Source organism: Chenopodium quinoa, unplaced genomic scaffold, assembly GCF_001683475.1.
Source record: "Chenopodium quinoa cultivar QQ74 unplaced genomic scaffold, ASM168347v1, whole genome shotgun sequence".
In the NCBI taxonomy this organism is placed as follows: domain Eukaryota; kingdom Viridiplantae; phylum Streptophyta; class Magnoliopsida; order Caryophyllales; family Amaranthaceae; genus Chenopodium; species Chenopodium quinoa.
The window spans coordinates 3830048-3856280 of NW_018745684.1; the positions used below are offsets into that span (position 1 = coordinate 3830048).

The following is a 26233-nucleotide window of genomic DNA, read 5'->3' on the forward strand; positions in this document are numbered from 1 at the left end:
TTCTTAACATGTACAAAACACGTAATATTATATGGAGTACGATTTATCATTTTGGCAAACATTGATTATTATATGGAATTTTTTTATTTATGATGATAGATCTTATGCATTCATTTAATCACTTGAGCTGTATAATCATAATAAACAAGCAGTCAAAAATACCAAACTTCTATTTAACAAATGTTGTTAGCCAAATATGTTTTTATCTTTTAAATACCATTCTAATTAGAGGTGTCAATTCGGATGTTCGAGTCGGGTTTAGTGAGGTCGGATTGGATCGGGTCTCATTTCAAACTTGAGTCATGCTAAATCATTATGACCATGCAAATAGAAATTTGAACTGAATAATTTTTGAATTGATTTTAAATTAGGTCGATTAGGTCAAATTTTGACACTTCTAATTTCAAGCTAATTTTCCGAACTTGTAAGCTCTTAACCTTCTTCAACTATTGTAATTTGTAACCAACGGATGTACATAATAGACGTAAAAGGTAAAACTGTAAAAGGATAAAAATGTTAAAGCCCTACTCTTAGACTATTCCAGGATTCCAGCGCAAATCCAAGCCATCATATCTAGCAAACGTCGTCGTTTAATGTCTTACTGCGCTTACTCTTCCAGTTGTTCAATTTCTTTGAATACTAAAATTCATGAAAATAATTGCTTTTTTAAAAAAAATCAAAATAAAAGTCCGAATTCAAAATTCGAAAATCAAAGTTTCCACTAATCACCTATTTCCCCTCCACCAAATCAACCCTACTTGGTGGCGATTTACTGGATTATTCCATTCTAGCTGCTGGTATTTATTTTTATTATTATTTTTTGTTTTTTCTGAATTTCTTTTACCTGATTAATCGATAATTCATTTATATTTTTTCCTCGATTTCCATGATTGTTGAAGATTTTAGCAAGAACCATTTGTAAAGAAAGAATTTACAGAAAATAAAAATTGTTTTTTTTGCTATTCAAGCTCTTTTTTTTTTTTTTTTGCATTTTTTGTTCCTGTTGAATTACATGTTCTAGGTTAGATGATGTTATGAAATGGGTAGAAGTTTGTATCCTGTATTAGTTGATAAAATTCTATTTTTAGATGTTATTGGAATCATTTATGATACATCACCAAAGTTCAAAATTGTTGTGTTTGATCTACTGTTATAAATTTCACTAATTGCTTTTAATCTTTTTAGTTTTAGTTAATCAACAGTAGTGTGGATTGTGGAGATGCTGAAAATAGGTTTCTGTGATCGGCTGGTGTCGAAAAGAATTGAATTTTTGAATTAGGGCCGATAGGTGGTTGAACAAGAATTGGACCCAAATTGATCATGTTGAAGTTTCCAGTACCGAAGCGATTTGTAACAGTTAATCTTTGCTTGTGGTTGAACAAGTAGGAATAGAATTAATTGGCCTAGTGGAAAAAAGATAAGGGCATATGGCTAATGAAGAATTATAGTATTTTACACATTATTGCAACTGTTTGTGACTTATAGGAAACTTGTTCTTTATTTCTTAGACAGCTTGTTTGGGTTTGTAAGAGATAATTGATGAGCTATCGTTTAGGAGTACATTTTGTTTGGGATTGGAGGAGGTACTGAACAAAGTGTTGGTTTAGGATGCAGTCAACATATGTTGATATTTTGGGTGTGTTTATGACAGGTACAGCTAATAACACGCGTGGGTAGGTGTACGTGTGACTTTTGGGTTGAAACTCAATGCCTTCTATGATATCTCCTCAGTGGCAAGACAAGGCTAGTGGGTTTTTTTCTGCCTCAGGTAGATTCTGTTCCTTTAAGTTATTAGATTCTAAGTGTGGTAATTGTAATGGGACTAATTGTTAGATTGGAGTAATAATGATCGATTTTGCAATTTAGGGGTTAAACTAAAGGAAGCTGGAAATCAGGCTGGATCTTTAGCTAAGGATGCAAAAGAGAACGTGGTTGATGCAGCTGAACGAGTTGGTTCTGTGGTTAAGAGTAAATGGTCACTGTTCCAGCAACCATCTACTAAGCAAGCTGTGCAGGAGCGGTTTCTTTCAGCTGCTGCTTCAACAAGCTTTTTCTTAAGGAAAGGAATCTCTGAGACCAAAGACAAAGTGACTATAGGAAAAACAAAAGTTGAGGAGGTATCATGATGTGTATCACTTTCTTATGCCTTTCTGTGATTTCCTGTTAGTTCTAGCAATTTATGCATACTTTGTGCTCAGATTTTTTTAGTCTCTAGGTGGTATCTGCTTGTGCTAAGGTGGTGAACTTATCTTGTAGTATTGCACTCTATTATGCGATAAATTGAAGCTTAGGCCGTCATATATTTACAAGTTGGAGCTTACAGAATGTTAATATTCATTTAGTTTCTATAGACCAATCTTGGACACATGAAGCCTATTTTAGCTTATACTATGCGAACCAGGTTTATCTGTTGCTGCAAATCTTTTAATTTAGTTTTAGGATATGTCTTTGGTGTTTTGAGGTATCAAAATGTACTTGTCTTTTTATTGATGTCATTTCATGGCAATTCTGCAGGTGGCAAAGAAAACTGCTCAAAGAAGTAAATCCTTTATATCAGATATTGAAAGATGGCAAAAGGTTTAATTCTCTAGTTGTTTTTTAATTCAGGATTGGGTTTTTAGGTAAGGCTTTTAGAATCTTACCTTCAATTGTTTCTCTGTTTTCTTGCAGGGTGTTGCAAGTAGTGATGGTATGCATTTATCTTCATTACTTTTAGTGGTTTTTTTTTTTTTTTTTTTTTTACAATAATCTGTATGTGCTGCCTGATAAATTTCTCATTATTTTTTGCTTTTCCTTGAGATTAGTGTTTTTTTTTTTTTGGTTTTTGTTTTTGTTTTTATTTGTTTTTTGGAAATTAAGAACTTCAATGTAAGACTGAAGTATGGTAAAGCTTTTAATTCTGGTCTGTCGTCTTAATTTAATACTATGCTGACTAATTTGTATGTGATACTGATTAATTAAGTATTTAGATCTGCCCTGCATAATAACTTCATAGATTAGGTTTATTGGGGATGTTGTGTTAACACTCAAACATAGTATAGGGAATCAGAGTGGGAAGCTTCTTTGAGGCTTTGGGCCCCCACTTTTTAACTTGTTGAAGTCACAAACTCACAATTTAGGGAAGTGGAAGATTACAGTTTAGTTGGAAATTACAAATGTTGCACTGTATTTTGGTTCAATTTAAATGAGCTTAACTCTTTTAAAGATAATATCGTCTCTCTGACTTTCCACTTTGATTTTTGGGTGGAGTTCGGAGAATGACCTTAGTTCACTCTTAGGACTTATAAGTAAGACTATTGCAGTTTCTGGAGGAGAGAGATAGGAACTTTGATGAGAAAGGTAGTTAATGGAAGGGATATGTATATATATATTTTTTTTTTTTTATTATTTTCATAAATCTTAAAAAAAATGATTGTATATTTTTTTTCCTTTATATCCTACATATCCTATTCTGAGTCTTCCCAAAGTTGTGGAAACCTATTATTTGATTTTTGATAAATAAAGTCATACAAAACCTGGTGTAATTTTTAGCATTTTTTACTATCTAGTATGAGTATAAATTATTAATATATTATGTCTCCAGTATTTGGAATTGCACTAGAAATTACAGTGCAGCAGCAGCAGCAGCAGCAACAACAGCAACCCAGTAGGCCTATTCCCCAGATTTTGGTCAGATGTGCAGATTATCTCATAGCATCAGGTCATTATAGCCACTTGAGCTATTTTATTTTGTACTTTGGTCATATTTGTTTTGTATCCGCAGGATCAAAAGAGAGGTTTTTTATTTTATTTTCTTCCACTCCTCCTGCAGGGCTTAGTTCACCTTACTTGTTTAAATTGGAGGGAGACAAGAAGGCAATTCAGCAACTTGTTTCATTATACAACCAAGGTTCAACATATTTCTGCTTACTTTGGCCAAAATATTTTCTGGCTTCATGATGGTTCACATGTTGACATTTCAATTTCAGAGCCCAATGCATTGCCACCAGATGGCACAAATCCACTTGACATTGCGTTCTTAATTAAATGTTACCTTGCAAGTCTTCCTGAGCCAGTAACTACTTTTGAGCTCTATGATGAGATCAGAAGTGCTCGTTCAAGTATCAATGTTATTAGGAGTGTGTTAAAGAAGCTTCCTACTGTAAATTACATGACTCTGGAGTTTGTTACTGCACTCTTGCTCCGCGTTAGCCAGAAGTCGGTTCTCAACAAGGCATGAACCACATAACCGCTTTCCACTTTAAATATTTCTTCCTGAGCTTGGCTGATATTTGGCTTCTGTTGATTCATTATTATATATTCACTTTTAAACAAATTTCATGTTTACCTGTTATCCTTATCCTTGAATTCAACATTCAATATTTAATTAGATTTGTGTTCCCAGTATCTCACGTTTTACTCTGGCTATTATTTTTCATAAATTCCCATTCTTTGAAGTTGTGCTTTCCAGATTGAATGAGTATCTCTGTTGTCCCAGTTTATCCTCATATCTCAAAGATCTTGTTTTGCCAAATATTGGTCTTAGTTTTCCATATGACGACTTTCCTCATGTATTAGATAATGAACACTAACTGCTGAGTCATTTTACTGAACAGAATCTCACTTTGAATGTAGTATTTCTATTTTCTGTTTGCCTTGATAAACTATTGTCTTTTGGATCTCTGCAGATGGATGCTCAAAGTCTTTCTGAGGAAATGGCACCTCTTATCATCTGGCAGAAGGAAAGGAGGCCAGAATCCTATAGGCAGTTCTGGCATCATGAGACTAAAGCTCTCACCAGAAAGAAAAGCGATTTGCCCACTGGGCCCCCTACTTACGGCTCATGGGACATGCTTGGTGAGTAATTGAGTATCTCTGTTGTGAACATCATATCGATGCTTTTACTTTGTCACTTATGGTGCAAGAATTGTCTATTTATGGTTACAAGTATCTCTAAAGTTGTTTGTTTAAGAGTGACATTATTTCTTATGTTATAATTCATTGTTTTATGTAATGAACTTCAGCAACTCCTATCTACAGGATGATACCAATTGATTTTTGGTATATCAAATATTGTGATAGATTTTGTGTAGAGATGTAAGCTGTTAGATTGGCATTTCAACATTATGTTGAGGGTTAAAGTGAGCTCCTCAGCTCCTGTATGTTGATTAAACTGTCATATTAAGTAAACCTAGATGTGTGAAAGCAGTGCAACACATGAGATGCAAAATACCAGTACATTTTTTGTTCAAACCTCTGCTGTCACCCCACTATCTGCTGTATCTAAGGGCAACAAGAACTGAATTGGACAACACTAATTTGGTTTAACTTCATAGACCTTGTGTCATTTATTTTCCTCTTCTCTGTTTTATAGTCTATGTGTGTCATAACAAGAAAGTCTGCAATCATTGTGAAGAGTAGTAATGTTTTGTGAGGTGTTGAGTAATGGTATGCACTTTTTGCTGATCTAACATGGTCTTTAGTTGTGATCTCATTTTGGTTTGAGGTGTAATGGATAGGTAACATGGATGAGGTTAGGTGACTTAACTAATAAACTTTATGAAGCAAGCATACTGAAGGCTTGGATGGAGTATGTAGTCAAATAGAATTGATATACACAGATGATAACAAATATTCTAGGTGGTCCTGTAAAGCTGTAATTTATACTCTGCCCTGAACTCCAAAGATCATTGCCTAGGTCCTAGTCCACTTGACAGTGAAATAAGAATTTTGGTTTTTGAAAGTCTGAATAGCGATAACTGATCAAAGTATTTTCTAGACACAATATTTAATTAATACGGCTTTTTAGCCTACTTGTAGTCCTGTAGATATGATGTTTATTAAAGCTGAGTTTATGGTTCTGTTTGTTTTTATGGGTCTGTTTGTTTTTATGGTTCTTATTCTTTATTTTTGAATTGGTATTAAATATGGACTTTGAAAAGATAGCTCATATAACAATGCAAACCATTAGTTTGATATGTAGTTCTAGCAAAGTATAATTGTCCTGATGAATTGCTTGTCTTATATTTCTGGCTTCAGAGGAGAGCGAAGATGAAGAAGATGCTTCATCCCCCATTCCGTTGGATGATGGCTTACCCATTGACTTTGCTGCAGTTGAGGTCATTCGGTGCCTCATAGAGCATCACAACTCAATTTTCACTGATGCCAATGAGACAGTCTGGAGATGATGTTGATGAAGTTGTGTTTCTGCTCACAGCTTTGTATAAAGGGCGTCTCTCTCTTGATTCATTGAGGGGGTATCAAGGGGGATCGAGTTGTAGATTGGTTAATTGTACATATTTAGTATTTGTGTGTGGTAATTCATCTCTGTTGTTTTGTGTGTCTTTCCCTTTCCATGCCCCCTTGTTCATTCTTCTTAACCATTTTTTATGGGCAACACTTGCACAGATTGGTTTGTCAATTGTAACATTGGGAATTTGGTATCAGCTTGTATTTTCAGTTTTAAATCAAAAACAATACTCTCTTACTCTCTGAAAACATAATGACAATTAGCCAATGAATAAATATTTCAATTAACTAGTGTAACCAATGGTGGTATTTTTTTTTATATCACTACATCTACACAAGTTAAGAATTATAATAGTGATCGTGTTCGAATGGTTTTAAGTGTGCTCTGTATACTTTTTAACATTTTAACTCAATATTTTAATTAGGGTTATCTGTATAGTGTATACCACTATACCCTTACTTTGATATAGAGTACATCTCAACAATACATTAGTAGGGGTTTTAAAAGTGTGTCAAAGATGCTCTACCTGCCCAAAAACACGGTGTTTGGCTTAGTTTTAGTTTTTTAATCCTAAAAACTCCCTCTGTATTTTATTACCTGCTCTATTTCTCCTTGCAGAATTTTAGGAGAGGCAGTGGAAAATAGGCCGGTTCACGGATCGAATTTCCAAACTAATATCCGAATACTTGGATATCAAAAACTACTATCCAAACCGATCCGAAAATTTCGGATATATGATATCAGAAATCATTCTGATCGGATGCTTTGAATACCCATCATCCAATACTTGTATTAATTAAAATTGATTATCATTTTGTGTATTGGGTCAATCCAACCCACCCGATAACCCACTTTTGATAACTCTGATAAATCAATTTCCCAGTTTTGGCTGTCGTCCCAGAAAGAATCTGAATGGCGATTGCTGGGTTTAAGTCCCTCCTTATTACTACACTGCTCGTTACAGTAGTACTCCATCCTTTCCAAAGTTCAATTTTTGTTTATCTTTAATTTCTGGGTTTTTGTCAATTTTAAACATTAAGTCATTGATAATGATTGTTGGGTTGTATGTATGTTTATTAGGTTATCGCAAATGAAGTTGAGAATAATGGGAAATACCCAATTGTGGTAAGCACTTGGCCGTTTGTGGATGCTGTTAGGGCTGCTTGGAGAGCTGTTGATGGAGGTTTCTCAGCCGTTGATGCTGTTGTTGAAGGTTGTTCTGCTTGTGAAGAACTCAGATGTGATGGTTCAGGTATAATCTTCATAAGTTATCTTCATTTATAACTTTGAGTATCATATTTTTGAGGAAATTGTGTGATTTTTGTAATTTATTCATGTATAATTAGCTCATAAATTGTTGCAAAGTTCAAATTGGGCACCTGAGTAAAATTAGTAATATGATGTTTTTTATTGTACTTTGTAGTTTTTATATTATAGTATGTTTTTGAACTGAATTTTTGCTGGAGGGTGAGCTTGAAATGTGTTTAGTGATCAATGTTTAGATTTAGAAGATTATGGCTTATGATTTGGTGTTTTGTACATCGTGTTAGTTTAGCTTACCGGGTGGTTTGGAAGTGTATGACTCTTGATGCATAGCTTTTTATGAGCTTCCACTATATGTTATCCCGCATTCGAAGAGTGAACTTGTGCTATCAAGAGCAGTATTTTTTTTCCTTAATATTTCAGTTGTGTGGTTGCTCTGATGTTATATTTAGAGAGCTTATGATTAGTGCAACGAAAACAAAAACAAAAAAAAAAATGCAATCGTCTGAATTATGACAAGGTTTGGAGGGGTGAAGGGGATGACATGCTGACATGTATAAATGTATTTAGCCTTACTTCTAACAAAAATATTACAGAGAGTGTTTTTGAAAGATTCGTTGGAGAATACTTTGATAGGGAATATGAAAAATAAAGATCATATTCCAAAAGGTAGCTCATTAAGAATGGAAATATCGATAGTTTATAGTTATGCTATTACCAGTAAATCATCATGATAATAATGATGATGTTAGTATTAATAGTTTGAAATCAAGGATTATGGCCATAAGGTACCCTCTCTTGAACTGTCTTTTGTTGGTTTACTTTTACTCATGTGTGAGTCCTCTGTGGCCAACATTAATTTTAGTCATTTGAAAGTTTGTGCACTCACTTTCCCTTTCTACTGCTGTACTTTGATGGGGGGTAGTATCAGTAACATTTGAATCGTTCTGCCTTTTGTGGATCGTGTGGTGACTTCATAGTATATTAGTTGCTAGTACTTGAAAGTTGTAACTGTAGCTGTCACTAGCAGGTCTCAGTAATATTGAAAACTTGCTGACTAAATTATAGTTTTTGGCTTTTAGAATTTAGATTCTACATGTGTAGATGTGGAATATAAAGTTGAATCATATGGTTGAGAATCTTGAGATGTGATAGAATGTTGAAATGTGTCTTTATGTTTGCACAGTTGGACCTGGTGGTAGTCCAGATGAGAATGGAGAAACAACTTTGGATGCTTTGATAATGAATGGGGTAGCGGAACTGTTTCTTGCTCCCTTTTTACATGTATGCATGTTGTAGACATTAGCTCAATTTTTATTTGTTTTCTAAAGCATTGCATAGGCAACTATGGAGATTGGTGCTGTTGCTGCCATGAGATATGTGAAAGATGGTATTAGAGCTGCAAGATTAGTGATGCAATATACCGAGCATACTTTGTTAGTTGGAGAGCAAGCATCACTATTTGCCATTTCAATGGGTCTTCTGGGACCTATGAACCTCAGCTCTGAGGATTCATTGCACAAGTGGACTAAATGGAAAGAGAATGACTGTCAGCCGAATTTCCGAAAGAACGTTTTCCCTTCAAACAGTTGTGGTCCTTACCATCCGACCAAAAAGGTTGGTTTTGGAGAGTTGTCATGTCCTGCTGCAAATCTGGTAGAACCTTCAACTAGAGATATTACGCTTATTAACATCCACAACCATGACACTATTTCAATGGCTGTTATCGATAAGGTATGCTCTTCATGGCTAACCTACCTTAATTCCTGTAGTCAGTTTAGTCTATTTTGAATCGTAATTGATAAATTCTGTGATAAAACTAACTTATCATCTATAATTTCCATAGATGGGACATGTTGCTGTTGGTACATCTACGAATGGAGCAACTTTTAAAGTCCCTGGCAGGTAATTTGGATTACGCTCACTACCATAGTGTTTTATTTCATTTTGTTATATTTTTTACTGCTAAAAAATTTATATAGATGAGATAGGTGTGAATTAGAATGATTCTTAATTTCAAATTTCTGCATATATAAAAGGAATGATTCTTGCTTATGTATTCTTGAAATTGTGTGAATGTAAGAGCTAATTGTTGGAGCCTTATGTTTCAATTGTTTTCAGTGACCAATTGTGGTTGAAAGAGGATTGAAACTTTGGGAGAGGGGTGTATAGCAGGAAGCTTACCTTCTGTAACATTTTTTTCCCTGAAACAACTTAGTCTTCTTAATGATCCGAATAAAGTTTGTAACATCTATTGTACCTCATGCTCCAACGTATATGTAGTGCTATCATATGTGCCTATATTTCTATATAGTTTCTGGGCTCCTTTAGTATTCGCGTGTGTCATAGTATGCTGACTAGATTATGCCATTGCAACTAGGGTTGGTGACGGTCCTATTCCTGGGTCTTCAGCATATGCTGATGATGAAGTTGGTGCTTGTGGTGCAACAGGAGATGGCGACATTATGATGCGCTTCCTTCCATGGTTAGTTTACAGAACTTGTTGCTTAGGATCTGCATTATATTATGACTCATATGTATTTTAACACTCTCAGCTTTAATATAAGATCACATATACTTGCGTAATTATTAAGTTGCTAGGAAAAATGTGTGATCACTATTATCTCTGAACAAAAGAGTATGAAGTTTTTGAATAATAGAGATACGAATTTATCTTTGTTTGATGAACAGCTACCAAGTTATTGAGAGTATGAGACAAGGAATGGAACCTAAGTTAGCTGCTGAGGACGCTATATCAAGAATTGCTAGAAAGTTTCCCAAATTTGTTGGAGCTGTCTTTGCAGTGAGCAAGAATGGCGTACATGCAGGTGCTTGCCATGGATGGACATTTCAGTACTCGGTTAGACTTTCAAGCATGGACGACGTGGAGGTGTACACAATCGTGCCTCAAATTGCAACTGCCAATGTTTGACAAAAGGCTCAAATGCTTATTGAGCATTACACCTGTTGTTTCCGTTCAGACTGAACTATTATGTATGTACTTACTACTCCATATATTTACTCAAACTTAAATTCCTAGATTTCCCTTGAAAAAAAATAAGTACACAAAAAATGGAGGTACATAGTACAGAGTAAGTGAGAAAAGACAAGGATCTAGGAGGTGGAGGGACTAACCTCCATCTCCCTCCCGTGTGACGGGGGTTTGAACCTCACCCCCTTTCCTGTGATAGGAGGGGGCTCCCCGTGTATCTTACCTGTAAAAAAAAAAGTGAGAAAAGATTGTTTTTTTTAAAAGTGAGAAAGGATAAAAATTAGAGGTTAGATAAGATAAAATTTAGTAGGAAACTATCCTCTTATAATAAATAAATAAACAAATTAATAGTAGGAAACTATCCTTGTAACTTGTAAACTACTACCTTAAGTAAACTACTATATTATCTTCCAAATATACTCGTATGATATATTGGTATCTTACTGTAATGCTGTACGAGTATATATATATTTATATATAATGCTAAATAAAATATCAGAATTCAGAAATTGTTCAAATTAAATAATTGATGGGAAGTATGATTATCATTAGGACAGTATGTATGAGTGCGGTAGCAATAGCAGCGTTCATGGAAGTAAAACGATGTTGGTTTAATTATAATAAGAAGCCATTATTATCATTGAATCGAGAAGAGGATGATGATGAACTGCAGGTTGGCCTTAATAAGCCAAGAATTAGTTTGAATAGTATTCCTCGGGAGTTGATAGAATTAATCTTAAGCAAAGTCGATGACATTGTAAGCCTTGTCGCTGCTCGATTGTCTCTCGGGAAATGTATGATATTGTTACAAGTATGAGGGTCATCTACTTTACCATGCCAAGGTCGTTAATCAACTACCAAAGTTTCGCCGTCATGGGCGTCATGATTCTCTATCGTCACGTTTCCGTTCCCTCCAGGATTAATCCAGCATCAAGTTGATCGTTGTATATTGTCGGTGAGTCAAAAGAAATCATGTGATTTTTTTACAAGGTTTTCGCTTCTTGAGTCTGTGTTGGTTCAAATCCCGCCTCAACCCGTACCCTTAGCTGATTCATGGTTTAGGTGGGATTCTCAAATCAAAGTTACCTCGCATATTAGAAGTTATTATTTTATTTCTGTTGATGCTACGATTGTTGTTAATAATAATAATAATAATAATAATCTAAGTGATACGGTTGTATGGCCATTCACGCATAGAGAGGCTACTCGAAGAGGGTACGTGACATGGAGGCACTTGGAGCTCCATGCTAATACGGTTCTAACACATTTTCCATCCATGAAAATCAATCCTAGCGGAAAGGCATTTTATCAGCACCCTAGGTTGACAACAATTGTGAGCAAAGACGACGACACGAATAGTAATGGGAGGCTAACTTTATAAAGTCGATAAAGATGAAGATGAAGATAAAGATAAATTATATCGATGCAAGTTTTGTTATTTGTATAATGAGTTGGAGTTGAAGTCTAGTGGTGTCACCATAAAAGATGCATGGCTTTGGTTTTACTACTATGACAAAGGAGGCATTGAAGGTGATGATGACGGTGATGATTTTAGCAACGAAGCACATGAAGATGATCTTATCATGTCTTGCTTTGATAGAGGGGATTATTCAAGAGAAGAGCTTAAAGAAGCTGTTACTAAAATACTCGGTCATATCAACACATTACACTTCTCGCGCCCTTTGGGGATAGTCCAATCACAGAGTATCATGAACAAGTTGTTAAACTTATAAGCATACCTTTACAAACATCAATACCTATAATTCCATCTTGTCGCTGCCTTTGGAGATGCGGGGTGACTCTAGGGGCCGTGATCAAAGGTGGGAATGGGGCTTTACTAGGCACTGCTAAGAAGCGTCTGAGCTGCTGCTGGGAGCCCGCAATGGCTGAAGCTGCTGCTGCTCTCTAAGGGCTGGTCACTGGTGGTGGCAGGAAACTTGGGGTATAGGGACTTGGTGCTGATGCCATCAATGTGGTGCGTGTGATCAAATAACTAGCAACAGGAAGGAGCTGCTCCTATCTTCTTATTCTTTGAGGATATTTTTTCAGAATTTGTAATTCTCTTTATAGCTTCAAATGTTTTCACGTTAAAAGATCCGGTAATACGGTTGTCCACTTAGTTGTAAGATTGGAAATCAATATTAACTCGGCTCGTATTTGTACTAACTCTTTCCCCCAAAGCTTTCAAGTTTTGGCGAATCTTGATTGATTAAAGCTCGTTTCTGTTGTTCAAAAATAAAAAATTCCATGCTTGTTCTTTTGTTCAAAAATAAAAACTCCCTACGATTTACGATTTTTTTAAATTTTTTATTTTATATATATTATCATTTTGTTTATTTGTTGTGATACCTAGCTTAATCTTTAATAATTTATTATACTACGTTTTTAATATGTCTTTTTTTTTATTTTTTTCTTGTGATCTCTTAATCTCTAACAGCTGTTTAATATAATACTAGATGAAGCCCGTGCGATGCACAGTTTGTTTGTATTTTTTAAAACATACTTTCTCCGTTTTTTTTAGTTGACACCTTTTTATCATCACGTTTGCCAACACATGTTTTTAATGCTTAATATATATAATTATCAACATTGTAAAATTATAAAAAGTGGATATTAATAAAATATATATCAAGATGATTCAAACAAGATCCCACATGATTATATTTTATCGTATCTATAAATCACAAAAGCGAGTCAAAGTGTAATGTGTGAATAGTGTAAAAGTCAAACGGTGTCAACTAAAAAGAGGTAGTATATTTTTTGTATATATGTGATAAAATTTGTTATTTTATTCGTTGCACGTATTATATCATTTAATATTTTTATTTTAAAATAAATTATGAATTTCATCTCATTCGTCATATATTTTGATAAAATTCATAATCTCAAAAGATAATATTTTACATTTAATTAAATTAAACTTTAAAATCTCATTCGCCAATTTTGCTTATGTGGCATTTAAATTATATAATTCTAAAAGAAATCACAAATCTCTCATGCAATTGGCTATGACTAAAATTTATAATCTTACATGACGCGTTAAGAAATTTTTATCCTATGTGGCTCTCTAAATACTCGGGAAAAAACTCCACTTTATATATATACTAGTTTTGTGTCCGGGTGATGCCCGAATTGTTGATAAAATTTTAAGATAAACTTTTTGGCTTGAATGTTAAATACGATCGTATAATCCCTTTTGATAATGCAGAATATTTAGACATGCGATATCATATCGCTTATTTATAAAATAATGTACCTTTTGTAATTTTGTTTGTAAATAGATATCTATGTTATTATTGACTTGATTTTTTATTTTTTTATTTTTATTTTTATTGAACTTAGATTATTTTTACAGAACTTAAAATATTTTTACCAAACTTAAATTATTTTTACGGATTAAAACTTATTTTTATTGATTTTCTATTATTTTTTAAATAAATTAAATGTATTATAAATGGATCTTATAAATGGAAATATCGATGCCCTGGATTGTTGATAAAAACTTAAATTATTTTTACTGATTAAGACTTATTTTTACTAATTCTCTATTATTTTTTAAAATAAATTAAATATATTATAAATGGATCTTGTTTAAAAGAACTTTTAAAACGAATTTTATGATGGAAATAGAACCGAATTATAGGATTTTTATTAAAAGTTAGGATTAATTTTGTATATATGAAATATTAGAAGTATATCGATAATAAAACTTCATTCAACATTTTTATAATAAAAAATATATCCAAAATTAGCTTACTTAGCATCAAATGTGTCGCACTAATACCTATTTGTCGCCTACGTGATCTCTTAATCTCTAAAATTTTTGTCAAATCTAATATCATATTATATCATATCACTAATAAATAAAGTCGGTCTCATAGTCAGGCCACGAGGCAGCGACACTTGACATTCCAGTTTTTCGTTAAGTGTCGAGCCACGTAGGAGAAAATTAAACAGGATTATTGTGACACATATGATGCTAAGTAAGCAATTTTTATATAGATTTTTAAGGATAAAATTGTTGTATAGAGTTTTATTATCAATAAAATTCTAATATTTTATATATACAAAATTAATCATAACTTTTAATAAATATGTTATAACTCAATTCTATTTCCATCATCAAATTCATTTTAAAAAGTTCTTTAAAATAAGATCCATTTATAATATATTTAATCACAAACTTTTATACACAATTAGTTAAACCGTGTCACCAACTACTACAAGATCATAGTTACTTCGTCAGTGTTATAGTGGTTACTCACTCATTGTTATAGTGGTTACTCAATCAGTGTTATAGATAGGGGTTACTTAGTCAGTGTTAGAGGTTACTCAGTTAGTATTACAGGGGTTAGTCGATCGGTTTTATAGGGGTTACTTTGTCCAGCTAGATGGTGTGGTTAGCCACATACAAATTGCATTGTTTTTTAATTTATTTAAAAAAATATTAAATAATCAGTAAAATAAGTTTTAATCAAAAATAATTTTAGTTTGGTAAATTACTTTAAGTTCAATAAAAATAATTTCAAGGCAATAATAACATAGATATCTATTTACAAACAAAACTACACAAGGTCACTCCATATGATATCGTATATCTAAATATCCTACATTATCAAAACAAATTATTTGATCGTATACATTCAAGTAAAAATGTTATCTTAAAATTTTATTCGTATAACGAATAAAATAACAAATTTTATTACATAAATACAAAAAATATTTGTTTTAAAAAATACAAATAAATTGTGCATCGCACTGGTTTCATTTAGTTTAATTTGTTTAAGACCATCTATATATTTAACGATACAATTTGTATACTACTATGAAGTAAAATTAAATTGTCTTGCCAAACACTCCCTCCGTCCCATAATATAGTTCCTATTTGTGTTTTTTTTAAGGTATTTAAGAAATAGGAAGAGAAAGTAGATGAAGTACATTAATAAAAGTAAAAAGTACAATTATGGACAAAAGTTAGAGAGAGAAAGTGGAAAAAAGAACATGACATGTGCAAAATTCAAGAGTAATTTAGGATGTACAATGAATAAAGTTAAAAAAGTGAGGGTATAATAGTTTTTACATAGTATCCAAAAATAGAAACAAAAACAACTATCTCCGGAAAACAAAAACTATATTATGAGATGGAAGGAATACAATTGTTTTTTTTATTTTTTAAAATCCAATTTACTAGTAAAACAATTTGCTTTTTTTTTTTTTTTGAATAGAACAATTTGCTTTCTTTAGCTGCCTTTATTTACCAAAAATGGGAAAGAGAAATAAAGAATAGTCATTTACTCATTTCGCATCAAGAAATGTCAATCAATTTTTATTTCTTAACGATGAACATTTGACTCTGGGGTCATAAACGCTAAATTACATGATTTTTTTCTAAATTTTCTTCAAATTAAAATCTTTTTCTATGATTTTCTGAAGGAGGAATTATCCTACAAAATCATGGAGGATGAAAATACTTTAATTGCAGAGAATTCGACCTTGAATGACCATTTTAATGGCGAATTATCCGAATTAAGCTCCAGAGTATTCCTGGATCGTGTTGGCGAAGTCAATTTCTCTCTTAATTCAACTGGATTATCTTGGAAACCTGCAGATTCTCAGATTGATGTAAGCCCCTTTCTCTCTATCAAAAAAAAAAAAAAAAAAAAACCATTAATTGGGTGCAAAATATTTGTCTTCTTGTCAATATTATGGACATTAAGAATTTTGGAATAATGGGTATTGTTGATATGATCATATAGGTTTCATTGTTCTTCATTTTTTACTCTATGATTTTATGGGTGTCTTTAAAATTTCAAATTTTATTGCCAATTTAGTTTTACTTGAGCCTGTGTAATTACAAATTATGGGCTGTTAGAGTTATGAAGATTGGAGAATGAGCACTTTCCAATTTACAAAGATGTATACAATACAGGAGTTAATAGAAATTTAGAATTTCCCAGCTTATTGTTTGCCATTGCCTTAGGCTTCTATCTTGTTTTGAACATGGTGCAATGAGTAATTTGCGGTTAGAGTGAGGGTTGAACAAAATAAGGATTGAGAACAACCAATTCTAGGTTTATGCTCTTTGGCTCAGTAGGCACCTATTTTAAAACGATAGCCCATTCAACAGTAAACATGCGCGCCTCACTAATCTAATTTGAGGACAAAGGTTTGTTATACCTTACATCTCACTCCAGTGCCTTGCAAAGAAAAAAAAGGGTCCAAATTGCCCCTCCCCTTCCCAAAATACATGTATTACTTGGGGTAAAGCTAAAGTCTCACTATGTTGGAAATCTCCATGGTTTTGTCTAATGCCATAACATATCATTACCATGATACCTCAGATGAAACTCCTTAATATAGCAGGATATGGACAATGGAGTGGTCAATTGTATGCATTTTTACCTCTGCCTCTACGATGTTAGAAAGGTTGTAAAGTTATCATGGCAGTCTGTCTGCTACTTATAAAAAAAAAATAAAAAAATATGTGGTGGTTCATGTTCAATGTACACATTGATCTAGTTATCTATTTCACTCAAGATATTTGTTGACTTAATAGTTTCTATTTTGAATTTAGAACTGGATTCTGTGGGATTCTTGCTTTACCGCCATCTTTGTGAAAGCTCATTTGTACAGTAAAAAGCTGTCTCCCCCCCCCCTACTTTTTTAGTGGGGAAAAGTTTTGGCGTTATGATTGTTTTAGTGTATATCCCACGTGAATTAATTCTTTCCAAAGGGTTCCTTCATGATACCTTAAGGCTATGTATGCCATGGATTCTTTAAATCCAACTAGTGCTGTGATCTTGACTTGGTTATTTTATTGTTTATTCCAAGTTTACAGCTATTCTGAGTGGTGGCTATAGTTTTTCCATTGGGGTAGCAGTCTATTATTCTGTTGAGATTAGCAATTGAGCAGATACATGACTTGGATTTGCCATTATCTTTTGATGCACTTCTGTCTGTGTTTATATTTCAATGTAATTGTGTACTCATGTTTGGAAGTTGATGATGGACTGTTTCACAGGATAAGTCATCATGTATTGGCCGTAAATATCACATTGAAAGTGCTGCAGAAATAAAGTTTTCTGATGTATATGCTGCCGAGTCGGCTGATTGGGGATCAATTTGTCAATCAACTAGATGCTGCTTTATGCATCAGGATTCAGAGGTTAGGTCCTTGTCTTTCAACTGTAGGTTTTTATTTTTTGAACGTGATAGTTCGTTTACAGTCTATATGTTATATTGCAGATGTACCTTTTTGTGGTACATGCTATGCAGAGATCAAAGGCCAAGGCATCTCTCTGGCACTTGGCAGAGTACACTTTTGGTCACAGCGATCAGCTTGTATGTAAATTGATAGTGAACAAAATAAAGTCGTATCTTGCAAAGCAAATTGGAAGACCAAAGAGCCTGTTGGTATGGTTTTCTTCAAATCTTTTTCTCCTGAAGCTCATCTACAAAAAGCTGCAAACTTATTATGCTTCTTTAATGTCCCAGGTCTTTGTCAATCCTAAAAGTGGCAAGGGGAACAGTCAAAATGTTTGGGGAGTTGTGGCTCCAATATTTTCTCGTGCTAAAGTGAGAACTCAGGTTTGTCTTTTGATCTATTTGTTTAGTTACTGTCACTGACCTATATATTCTATTGGAACTTCTGAGATAATTGTTATTGTGTTATCCATATTGATGTATGAAGACACTCTTTTTTTTGTATCTTAACATTATAACAATATAACATATGTAAGACACTATGACCATCTTTGCCATTTTATACACATTCTAAATTCTTTTTTTTTTTTTTTTTTTTTTTTTTAATTCACATTTTCATGTTGGCTCTTCTTCCCAATCCCTTCCTCTTTTCTCTCCCTCCCAACTGAACCTTGTCTTTCCTCTGTCACTTTCTTCTCTGTGGATATGTTGTATTATGCTAGTCTCTACCTCAAGCGCTCTTTTATGCCTTTTGAGGTGAAATGGAGGATAGAACTAGGTGGCTGAATTTGTTTAGTATTATTGTTCGGTAAACTGGATGCAACAAATTTGGTGTGAAGTGTTGTGTCTGGTCACATAGACAGTGAGGTATATTGATCCCAGTCTTTCTCATGGAAGATGGCTTTCATGCATACTCCAGTACCCCTTATAAAATTCTGATTACAATCATCAATTTAGTTGGTTGACATTCTTGACACTTATTATTTAGAAATTTAATCTGTCAGAGGTGTCTTAGCTACTTGCAGGCTTGCTCTATGATGAATGCTCATATTAGGAACAATGATGTATCATGAATCTTGATGATGTTGAACAACAGCACGCCTTCATTTGAGTCTTTTTTTAGCTTAAGTATTTGGTCTGCCGCTAATATCTTCTTTTGTCTACCATTTGTTAGGTTACAGTTACAGAGAGGGCAGGACATGCTTTCGATCTAGTGTCGTCTATGACAAACCGTGAACTGATTTCATTTGATGGTATTGTGGCTGTTGTAAGTTTGTGATTCGTTCTTTTAAGTCTTGTTAACTAATCTCCAGGCACCCTTGAATATTTGAATGGAACCAAACTGTTACCTTAGGGCTTTTTTAATTGCTAAGTTTCAAATTTCTCATATGTCATATCTGTGAGGACTTTCTTTGTCTTTTTTTTTCCCCCTGTTGGGTTATGATGCCAATTGCCAAACATTAATTTTCTTATCTATGATGCAACATTCTCTCGTTATTATTTAGTATTAACTTCAGTTTATTTTGGTTGATGCGGTTTCAATGCATGTACCATTGATTTGTGTGCTCATGGGGCAATCCTATCTTTATCCTCAATTGACTATATAATTCTGTTTTTATTGGTTGCAGGGTGGTGATGGCTTATTCAATGAAATCCTAAATGGGCTTCTCAGTTCCAGGTTCAAGACCAAATATCCCCCCGTTCCTCCAGATTTTATGGCTTCTCCAGGGGAAGAATCAAGTGCCTCAGTCCCTTATCCAAGTGAAATCAATGCAGGTACTTTTAACCCCAATGAAGACCAGTCCCCTCTGCTTCCAACTTCAAGACATTATGAATCTCAATTTCCAAGTTCCAGTATGTACCATAAATAGTCATATCATTGTAATGATGTATCCCAATTTCGGCTTTGTTCAACTTATTTTAGGTGCTTCTTTGTGAATGGATGTGTCTAAAAATTGCAGGAATTGAAGATGGTGTATGCAGCACAGGTTGGTTTACACCAGGCTAACTTCATGTTTACTTTTAGTGCCTCACCTTAAGTCTGTTATGTGCTCTAGGGCTTTAGCTCTTTATAGAACTTTATGTAGGTCAATTCTTTGACTACTTTCTTGCTTGTCATTTCAGCTGATGAAGATGTTGAATTTTCTTTTCCTCATGAACGATTCAGATTTGGACTCATTCCAGCAGGCTCGACTGATGCTATTGTGATTTGGTAATCTTAGGGGAATTGTTACTTATCATAATATTTTTCTTTTTTTGTAGAAAATAATCTCTTAGTTTATTTTCTTTGCCTTTTTCCTATCTTTTTTCCCCTTCACTTTCTTTCTCCTTATTGAAAGGGGGTGGGTGGGTGGGTGGGGGGGGGATGTCATTCTTTGTAGTAGGGAACACCTCGGACCGCTTCCAGGGGAGTAACCCAACAAGCCTGTTATTCCTTTACCTTTTCTCTGATTTTGACCGTGGTGGTTAAGGTTATGACAGTGTAGTTTAACTTTTTAAGCGTACCTTTCTATCTTAATCTCCTTTGATTTGCTCTGAACACAATTTTCATCCAAGCCAAGTCAATATGATCTCTAAATGTTGATTTCTGCTCTCAGTAAGTTGATTAATTATCAGTCTATGGCGCATGAATGCATGATGGTGCCAGTCCATACTGTTGGTCCTCTTTAAATCACAGGCTTTGTAGATCGCCTTATCCATTCTGTCATTTCTGCGTATCTTTTGTTGTGCTTGATTTATCTGAGTTTTGAAAACGTGTACAACTTTATGTATGCTCCATGGATACTGATACTAACTTCACATATTCCCCTTACTATTTTTTTTGGATAATGTGTAACTTGGTGCCCTTTGCAAGCTTCTAATTGTTCATTTATATCTGAATTTATGTCCACTTCTTTCCTTAAGAGTTATGATATGATTGGAACTTTGTGCTTCACTCTTGTATGCAGTACAACAGGAGTGAGAGATCCCATAACATCAGCTTTACACATTGTCCTTGGGAAAAGAATTGGTCTTGATATAGCTCAAGTTGTTAAGTGGAAAACAACTATGAACTCAGACATTGAACCCTCTGTACATTACACAGCCTCTTTTGTCGGGTAATTTACAATTGCTGATACGCTTTCAGATTTCTTGAAGTCCCTGATTATTTTCCTGGCCTTTATATAAGATTTGCAGCATGTTGTGTCCAAGGTAGTATGCATTTGTTCTTGTTTTATTGGATTGTGGAAGAATCAGAAGGGCTAGGTAGAGGCTTCACCTGTATATATCGTTCAGATCTTCTTTATATGTTGATGGCACTTTACTGTGTCTGGAAGGACTGAAAAATTTAGTTTTGCATTCTTGTACAATCTTACACTCTCCATCCGTCTAAGACGTGCTTTCTTATAATCTTATACTGTACCAATTTTCTCTGCATTATTAGTGCTTCACATGCATGTAACTGTATTAGTTCTAAAGAGAAAGTTTTCCAGCTGTTTGTTTGCTCATATGTTGCTCCTGTGAAGATTTTTTCTCTGATCGGCATGCAGACCAGCCTTGAGCACCTTCTTGGCTTACTCTGATTCAAGATCTAAGGAGCTAGATCTTGTTTATTTATATAAAACCGGCTATCATGCGAATTTTGATGCTTTGTATGTTGTGCATGGGAACCTTGCCAAGTCGTTGTCACTCATGGTAAATTATGAGAGTTCAGATGAGAAAACACTTGGGAGACTGCTGACCTGTTGCCAATCAAGGAGACTTTAGGAATTTCATGGGAAGTAATAGGTAGTTCTGTCCAATCACCTTATTTTTAACCTATCGTCCAGATTATGGCACCTAATCCAAATCTGTTGAATCATTTACGTTTAAAGAACAAGTGACTGAAGGATTTAGGCTATGTTACTCGGACTCGGGTACTCATGTCCGACACAGGTACGTGTCCAAGTGTCCGACTCGGCTATTTTGTGAAAAATTTCTATTATTTTTAACTAAAATGAAGTTTCCAAGTGTCATACCCATGTCCAAGTGTCGAGGGTCCGACACGGGTACTTGAGGTAAAATGAAGAGTCCGAGTAACATAGGATTTTGGAACCTCACTGAAAACACATTTCTTGCCATTTTTCATACTCCTTAATTTATTGTAAATTATACTGCTTAATAAGTTGCTTCAAAACAACCATTACAGGGTTAGTTAGACCTTGTTAAGCTAAGAGACTGTTCTGAATTTATACTAAAAGAATAAAATTCATACCGAATAACTGAACCACCCTGCATTGATGTAGACTTTTCACATTTCGTAACTTGTGTCATCTATTACTATTATTATCATTTTCGGTTGTCTATTGCGAAAGCATTTGTTATCACCTGTGGATGTGCATTGTGATGCGCCTTGACCTCATAGCCTTGGCCTTTTTTTCTTTTATGCTTTTGTGAGAGTGAAGTATATTGTATACTTCAATTCTTCATCCTTGTTGTTGAACTAATATTAGCTAGAAAAATGTTGTAAAAAAAAGAGAAGCTTCTTGGTATTTCTTCTTTATGCTATTTGACATTTTTTTTATGCAATTAAAGTATTTTTTAATGACATAACGCTAAAAGTCTTGCAGTTATGGATTCTATGGAGATGTCATTACAGAGAGTGAGAAATATCGCTGGATGGGTCCAAAACGTTATGACTTTGCAGGGACAAAAGTTTTTCTCAGACACAGGTAGCTATCTTAGTTGTTTCAGTATAGCATGCATGCCCCCAGCGGACTGATTGTAACTTATATAATGTGGTCTAAAACACTGGTTTAGCCTCAACGAGTATGAAAATTAGGGCTTCCTATTAGCGGAGCCAAGCCAAACAAAAATCATATATGAGCAGGCTTGATTCTGTGGTCCCAATTTCAAGCTCAATAAAAGCCAAGTAGTGAGCCTGCCTCAGCATTTTATTTTAGATTTCAAAAATTCCCTTATTTTCAATAAATCTTCACTCGTTTTATTTCAATTTAATTCTCTTCATCTCTTGTGTGTTAGAAGCATTGGCATAATCATATTTTTGTTGTAGTTGTCTCTTCCCTATATTTTGGTATATCTTAATGTACTCCTAAATATTTTTGGCGCTGCAAATATATTGTCAACCTGTCTATTTTAGTTTGTTTATTTGGTCAATATGTGCAAATCTACCCAATCAACTATTTATTTTCACTATACTATGATTTTATTGGTTAGTTTTAACTCATTAATTAGACTCCTTAATATTTGTGAAAAATCAATATGGAAAATATCCATAGGATGATCCTCCCGTGCCACGAAATAATTTATTTCTATTGTTTGTTTTTTTATTTTCTTTAATTTTTTTTTTTTGTAAATTTTTTTTATCCTCTTATATGTCAAATGAATTAGCCACCCCATAGAGTAACTCATAATTTTTTAATGGAAAAGAAATGGCAAAGTATAGTTGAATAGGCCTATGAGCTTTTAATTTTAACAACTTGTTTGTGCTTGGCTCATTTAATATAGAAGTTAGAATACAAGTTTAAATAATTGCCAAGTCAAGCTTTTGACAGAGCTGAGCTAGAACAACTTGTGAGCATTTTGGCTTGCTGCCTTTTCTAATGAATGTGGTCATATAGTATGATATCTTGGATTTAACCACAAAAACAAGTATACAAAACATGATTTGTAAGGATCAAAACAAAGTCTGGGTTCAATGCCACTGCAAGCTTGATATAGCTTTTCACACTATCCTGCATTCTCGTTGATTTATTGATTATTGTTTAGTTCATATGAGGTTGAATTATCATACTTGGATGTCAAGTCTAAGAATACCGATCCAGATTCCAAAGATGATGATTTGATTGGGGGCGTGGAGTCAAGCCAGGGCCTTAAGAGAAAATGTGAGCGAATAATTTGCAGAACTAATTGCAAAGTCTGCAACACACCATACACGGGCATGATGAAATCAAAATGGTTGAAAACTAGAGGAAATTTCCTTAGTGTGGGCGCTGCTGTCATGTCTTGTCGAAATGAAAGAGCTCCAGATGGTTTAGTGGCTGATGCGCACCTTGCAGATGGTCTCCTGCATCTCATCTTAGTGAAAAATTGCTCGCATGCACTATATCTGTGGTAAGTTTGGGTCTCTTTTCTGGCATGAAATTTTGTTTTTGTTATTTTTTTTTATTTTATTTTTTTCGTCCAAATGAGCCACATGGGCAATAAAAATTACAAATGAGGTGGAGGCATTTGAACCCGTGACCTCGTACACAAGCCCTCAATCTTGGCCACTAGGTCAAGCCCTCACCGGTACTGAAATTTTGTTTTGTAATATAACAATGACCATTTAGTGCACAAGGGTCTAATCATTCTGAGTTCTTAAGGTGATTAGATCCTAGAAATATATCTGAGCAGGCCATCAGCTTTTAATGTGTGTTGATGTAATCTGTATAAATTGTAGTATCAGTATCATAGGCAGAAAATCACCCCTAAAATTCACAGATGCATCCCTAAGAGCTTAAGTTTTATTGAACACCCTTAAGCAACTACTAGACACTTGTTTTAGTTGTTTTCCGTGAGCTGCAATTTGGATGGCGAGATCCTACGAGGTCATAAATTGTAATAATTGTGCTTCTAGGTAGGAGGGAGCATGTGAACTATGTAGTTTAACTGTGTAAACTATTAGGCTTATGCCCTTATTAGGTGTTTTAAACGCAAATTTTAACTGGTTCTTTGTAATCTCTGCCTCAGAGATTGTTCCTTGACTAATCGCCTCACTTGGGGGGAATGATGTTTCTGCAATTTCCGAATTGAAAGTTCAAAGTTGACTACTGAGTATTGAAAAGTTACCACATGATTAAAATTATGTCTTGATGTTGTTGCTCGATCTTTGCAGGCACCTAACCCATCTAGCTAAAAAGGGTGGATCTCCCCTTGATTTCAAGTTTGTAGAACATTACAAGGTATTGTGCTCTTAATCTTTCATAATTTCCGATTTCTTCTTATTCTCAAATGGAAGTCTTCCTTATCAGTTGTTTTTGGATTTTTTTTACTACTTGCAGACCCCTGCATTTGCTTTTACATCTTATGGCAAAGAGGGTGTTTGGAATTTGGATGGCGAGATCCTACGAGCTCATAAATTGTCAGCTCAGGTTTTCCGCGGTCTTATCAGCTTATTTGCGAATGGCCCTGAAGTGTAACTGAATACTCTACACTGTAAAATTGTAACCATAATTCTGGTATATACCGAAATTAAAACACTTTAGTTGATAAAAGATGCACAGGTACCAATTTGTGCTGAAATTTTGCCTGAAAATAAATCTCATTTTTCACTTTGAGATAAATCTGTAATTCCAAGTTTCTGATTGGGCACAGTGCTTCAGGATGCTCATCAATAAGCTCTTAAGTTAATAAAATTTAATGTCAATTGTCTTATTGTCTGTTATTGTAACTCATACAGTCATACTCTCTCTGTTGAACTTATGACATGTATTTTTGTTTTTCGACACAGTGTTAAACTTTGACCATCACAATTAAGAAAAAATAAATATATACTTCATACTACGTTACGAAGATATTATAGTTGTGCATCTAGCAATATACAAGCAATACTTTGTATCACAAAGGTTATTAATCACAAACAAACATGATTATGAATGTATTAAATGTTTAAATTTACATGACGTAACTTAATTAGTAGGCGATTATTTGTCCGTGCCCTTAAACACACTTAGATAATTTTATACCAGTATATTACTATAGCTTACTACAATCTCAGATGATTCTACAAGTAGCATAATAGTAAAGTATTGAGTTTGTAACTTGTACTTTTCTTTTCATATTGTAAGCATCTATCAGCTGAATGGTGCTTAATTATTGAATAAACATTTCTTAATCATGAATATATATTAATTAAGCTCCAAGTAGAGAACTTTCAAACTAAATATAAAAAGAAAAAGAAAACTGAAGTAGACAGGATAAATTAGCATATTCCACTATTTTTTGATGACATTTAATTTGGGTTGCATGTTGGCATAAATTGTGACTAAACGTACTTTCTATGCTAATATATACTTTAGCTTATGTTGTCACTAAACGTGCTAGCACTAATGATAGTCATTTTGTCAAACAAATCGTTGTCTTTGATTAATCATATTCTAATTAAGTTTGAGAAAATGCTACTCATCCATATTTGACATAAACTTTGTAGTTATATAAGTAGTTTTTTCTAATGTCACTTTCAGTGTTTGTAGTTTCAAAAGGATACCAATTAATTTTCTCAATTTTATATTATTTGACTACTTCCTATTTTTTTTTTTTTTTTTTAAATCCATTTCATATGTGTTTTTGTTAATATCAACAACGGTTATTTATACCACGCACTGGTCATTTTTAGAACCAATACACAATAGCTAACAAATTCTAATGATTTGTGCATGTATAACCTTAAACCGCCAACTAAGGACTTGTTTGGCATCGTTTTTCACTTTTGGTTTTCAGTTTTCTTTTTTTTTTTGTTTTTTTTTTTTTTTTTTTTTTTTTTTTTTAAAAAACAAAAAACCAAAAATGGGAAACAAAATAAAGTG

At 33.8% G+C, this 26233-nt stretch overlaps 3 protein-coding genes across 9 annotated transcripts; all 3 read left to right on the top strand.

Annotated features, from left to right (window-relative positions):
* Nucleotides 1–599: 599 nt before the first annotated feature.
* On the top strand, nt 600–6525 carry LOC110718261 (uncharacterized Rho GTPase-activating protein At5g61530-like). The gene is made up of 10 exons (XM_021897096.1): nt 600–797; nt 1652–1768; nt 1867–2117; nt 2515–2577; nt 2671–2689; nt 3584–3700; nt 3812–3889; nt 3969–4213; nt 4668–4836; nt 6019–6525. Exons 2-10 carry the CDS (start codon nt 1708–1710, stop codon nt 6165–6167), a joined length of 1152 nt encoding a protein of 383 aa, XP_021752788.1. The 5' UTR covers nt 600–797; nt 1652–1707; the 3' UTR covers nt 6168–6525.
* Nucleotides 6526–7029: 504 nt separating this feature from the next.
* LOC110718262 (probable isoaspartyl peptidase/L-asparaginase 3) lies at nt 7030–10530 on the top strand. 3 transcript variants are annotated; one of them, XM_021897097.1, is made up of 7 exons: nt 7030–7195; nt 7310–7481; nt 8679–8743; nt 8834–9226; nt 9339–9397; nt 9873–9977; nt 10184–10530. In XM_021897097.1, exons 1-7 carry the CDS (start codon nt 7142–7144, stop codon nt 10422–10424), a joined length of 1089 nt encoding a protein of 362 aa, XP_021752789.1. In that variant the 5' UTR covers nt 7030–7141; the 3' UTR covers nt 10425–10530. The 3 variants fall into 3 exon arrangements, with proteins under 3 accessions (XP_021752789.1, XP_021752790.1, XP_021752791.1); XM_021897098.1 differs by having other exon boundaries at nt 7034–7192; XM_021897099.1 differs by lacking the exon at nt 7030–7195 and having other exon boundaries at nt 8824–9226.
* Nucleotides 10531–15522: 4992 nt separating this feature from the next.
* LOC110717570 (ceramide kinase-like) lies at nt 15523–25161 on the top strand. Of its 5 annotated transcripts, none has more exons than XM_021896302.1 (13): nt 15523–16106; nt 17506–17649; nt 17730–17897; nt 17979–18059; nt 18862–18954; nt 19316–19541; nt 19649–19675; nt 19812–19899; nt 20636–20785; nt 22277–22378; nt 23436–23780; nt 24544–24610; nt 24710–25161. In XM_021896302.1, the coding sequence occupies exons 1-13, from the start codon at nt 15939–15941 to the stop codon at nt 24845–24847; spliced, it is 1797 nt and encodes a 598-aa protein (XP_021751994.1). In that variant the 5' UTR covers nt 15523–15938; the 3' UTR covers nt 24848–25161. The 5 variants fall into 5 exon arrangements, with proteins under 5 accessions (XP_021751994.1, XP_021751995.1, XP_021751993.1 ...); XM_021896301.1 differs by having other exon boundaries at nt 15524–16106; nt 17979–18071; nt 24710–25160; XM_021896304.1 differs by having other exon boundaries at nt 15524–16106; nt 17979–18071; nt 19316–19463; nt 24710–25160.
* Nucleotides 25162–26233: the final 1072 nt, after the last annotated feature.

Excerpts from the sequence above, each read along its gene's own strand:
- LOC110717570 (XM_021896301.1), top strand. The coding sequence starts at position 15,939 with ATGGAGGATGAAAATACTTTAATTGCAGAGAATTCGACCTTGAATGAC. Across the intron at positions 19,542-19,648 it reads ATCTCAATTTCCAAGTTCCA|GAATTGAAGATGGTGTATGC; the intron begins GTATGTACCATA and ends TAAAAATTGCAG. Across the intron at positions 20,786-22,276 it reads TACACAGCCTCTTTTGTCGG|TTATGGATTCTATGGAGATG; the intron begins GTAATTTACAAT and ends AAAGTCTTGCAG.
- LOC110718261 (XM_021897096.1), top strand. The coding sequence starts at position 1,708 with ATGCCTTCTATGATATCTCCTCAGTGGCAAGACAAGGCTAGTGGGTTT. Across the intron at positions 3,701-3,811 it reads AGATTATCTCATAGCATCAG|GGCTTAGTTCACCTTACTTG; the intron begins GTCATTATAGCC and ends CTCCTCCTGCAG. Across the intron at positions 3,890-3,968 it reads TGTTTCATTATACAACCAAG|AGCCCAATGCATTGCCACCA; the intron begins GTTCAACATATT and ends TTTCAATTTCAG.
- LOC110718262 (XM_021897097.1), top strand. The coding sequence starts at position 7,142 with ATGGCGATTGCTGGGTTTAAGTCCCTCCTTATTACTACACTGCTCGTT. Across the intron at positions 8,744-8,833 it reads ATGCTTTGATAATGAATGGG|GCAACTATGGAGATTGGTGC; the intron begins GTAGCGGAACTG and ends AGCATTGCATAG. Across the intron at positions 9,978-10,183 it reads ATGATGCGCTTCCTTCCATG|CTACCAAGTTATTGAGAGTA; the intron begins GTTAGTTTACAG and ends TTTGATGAACAG.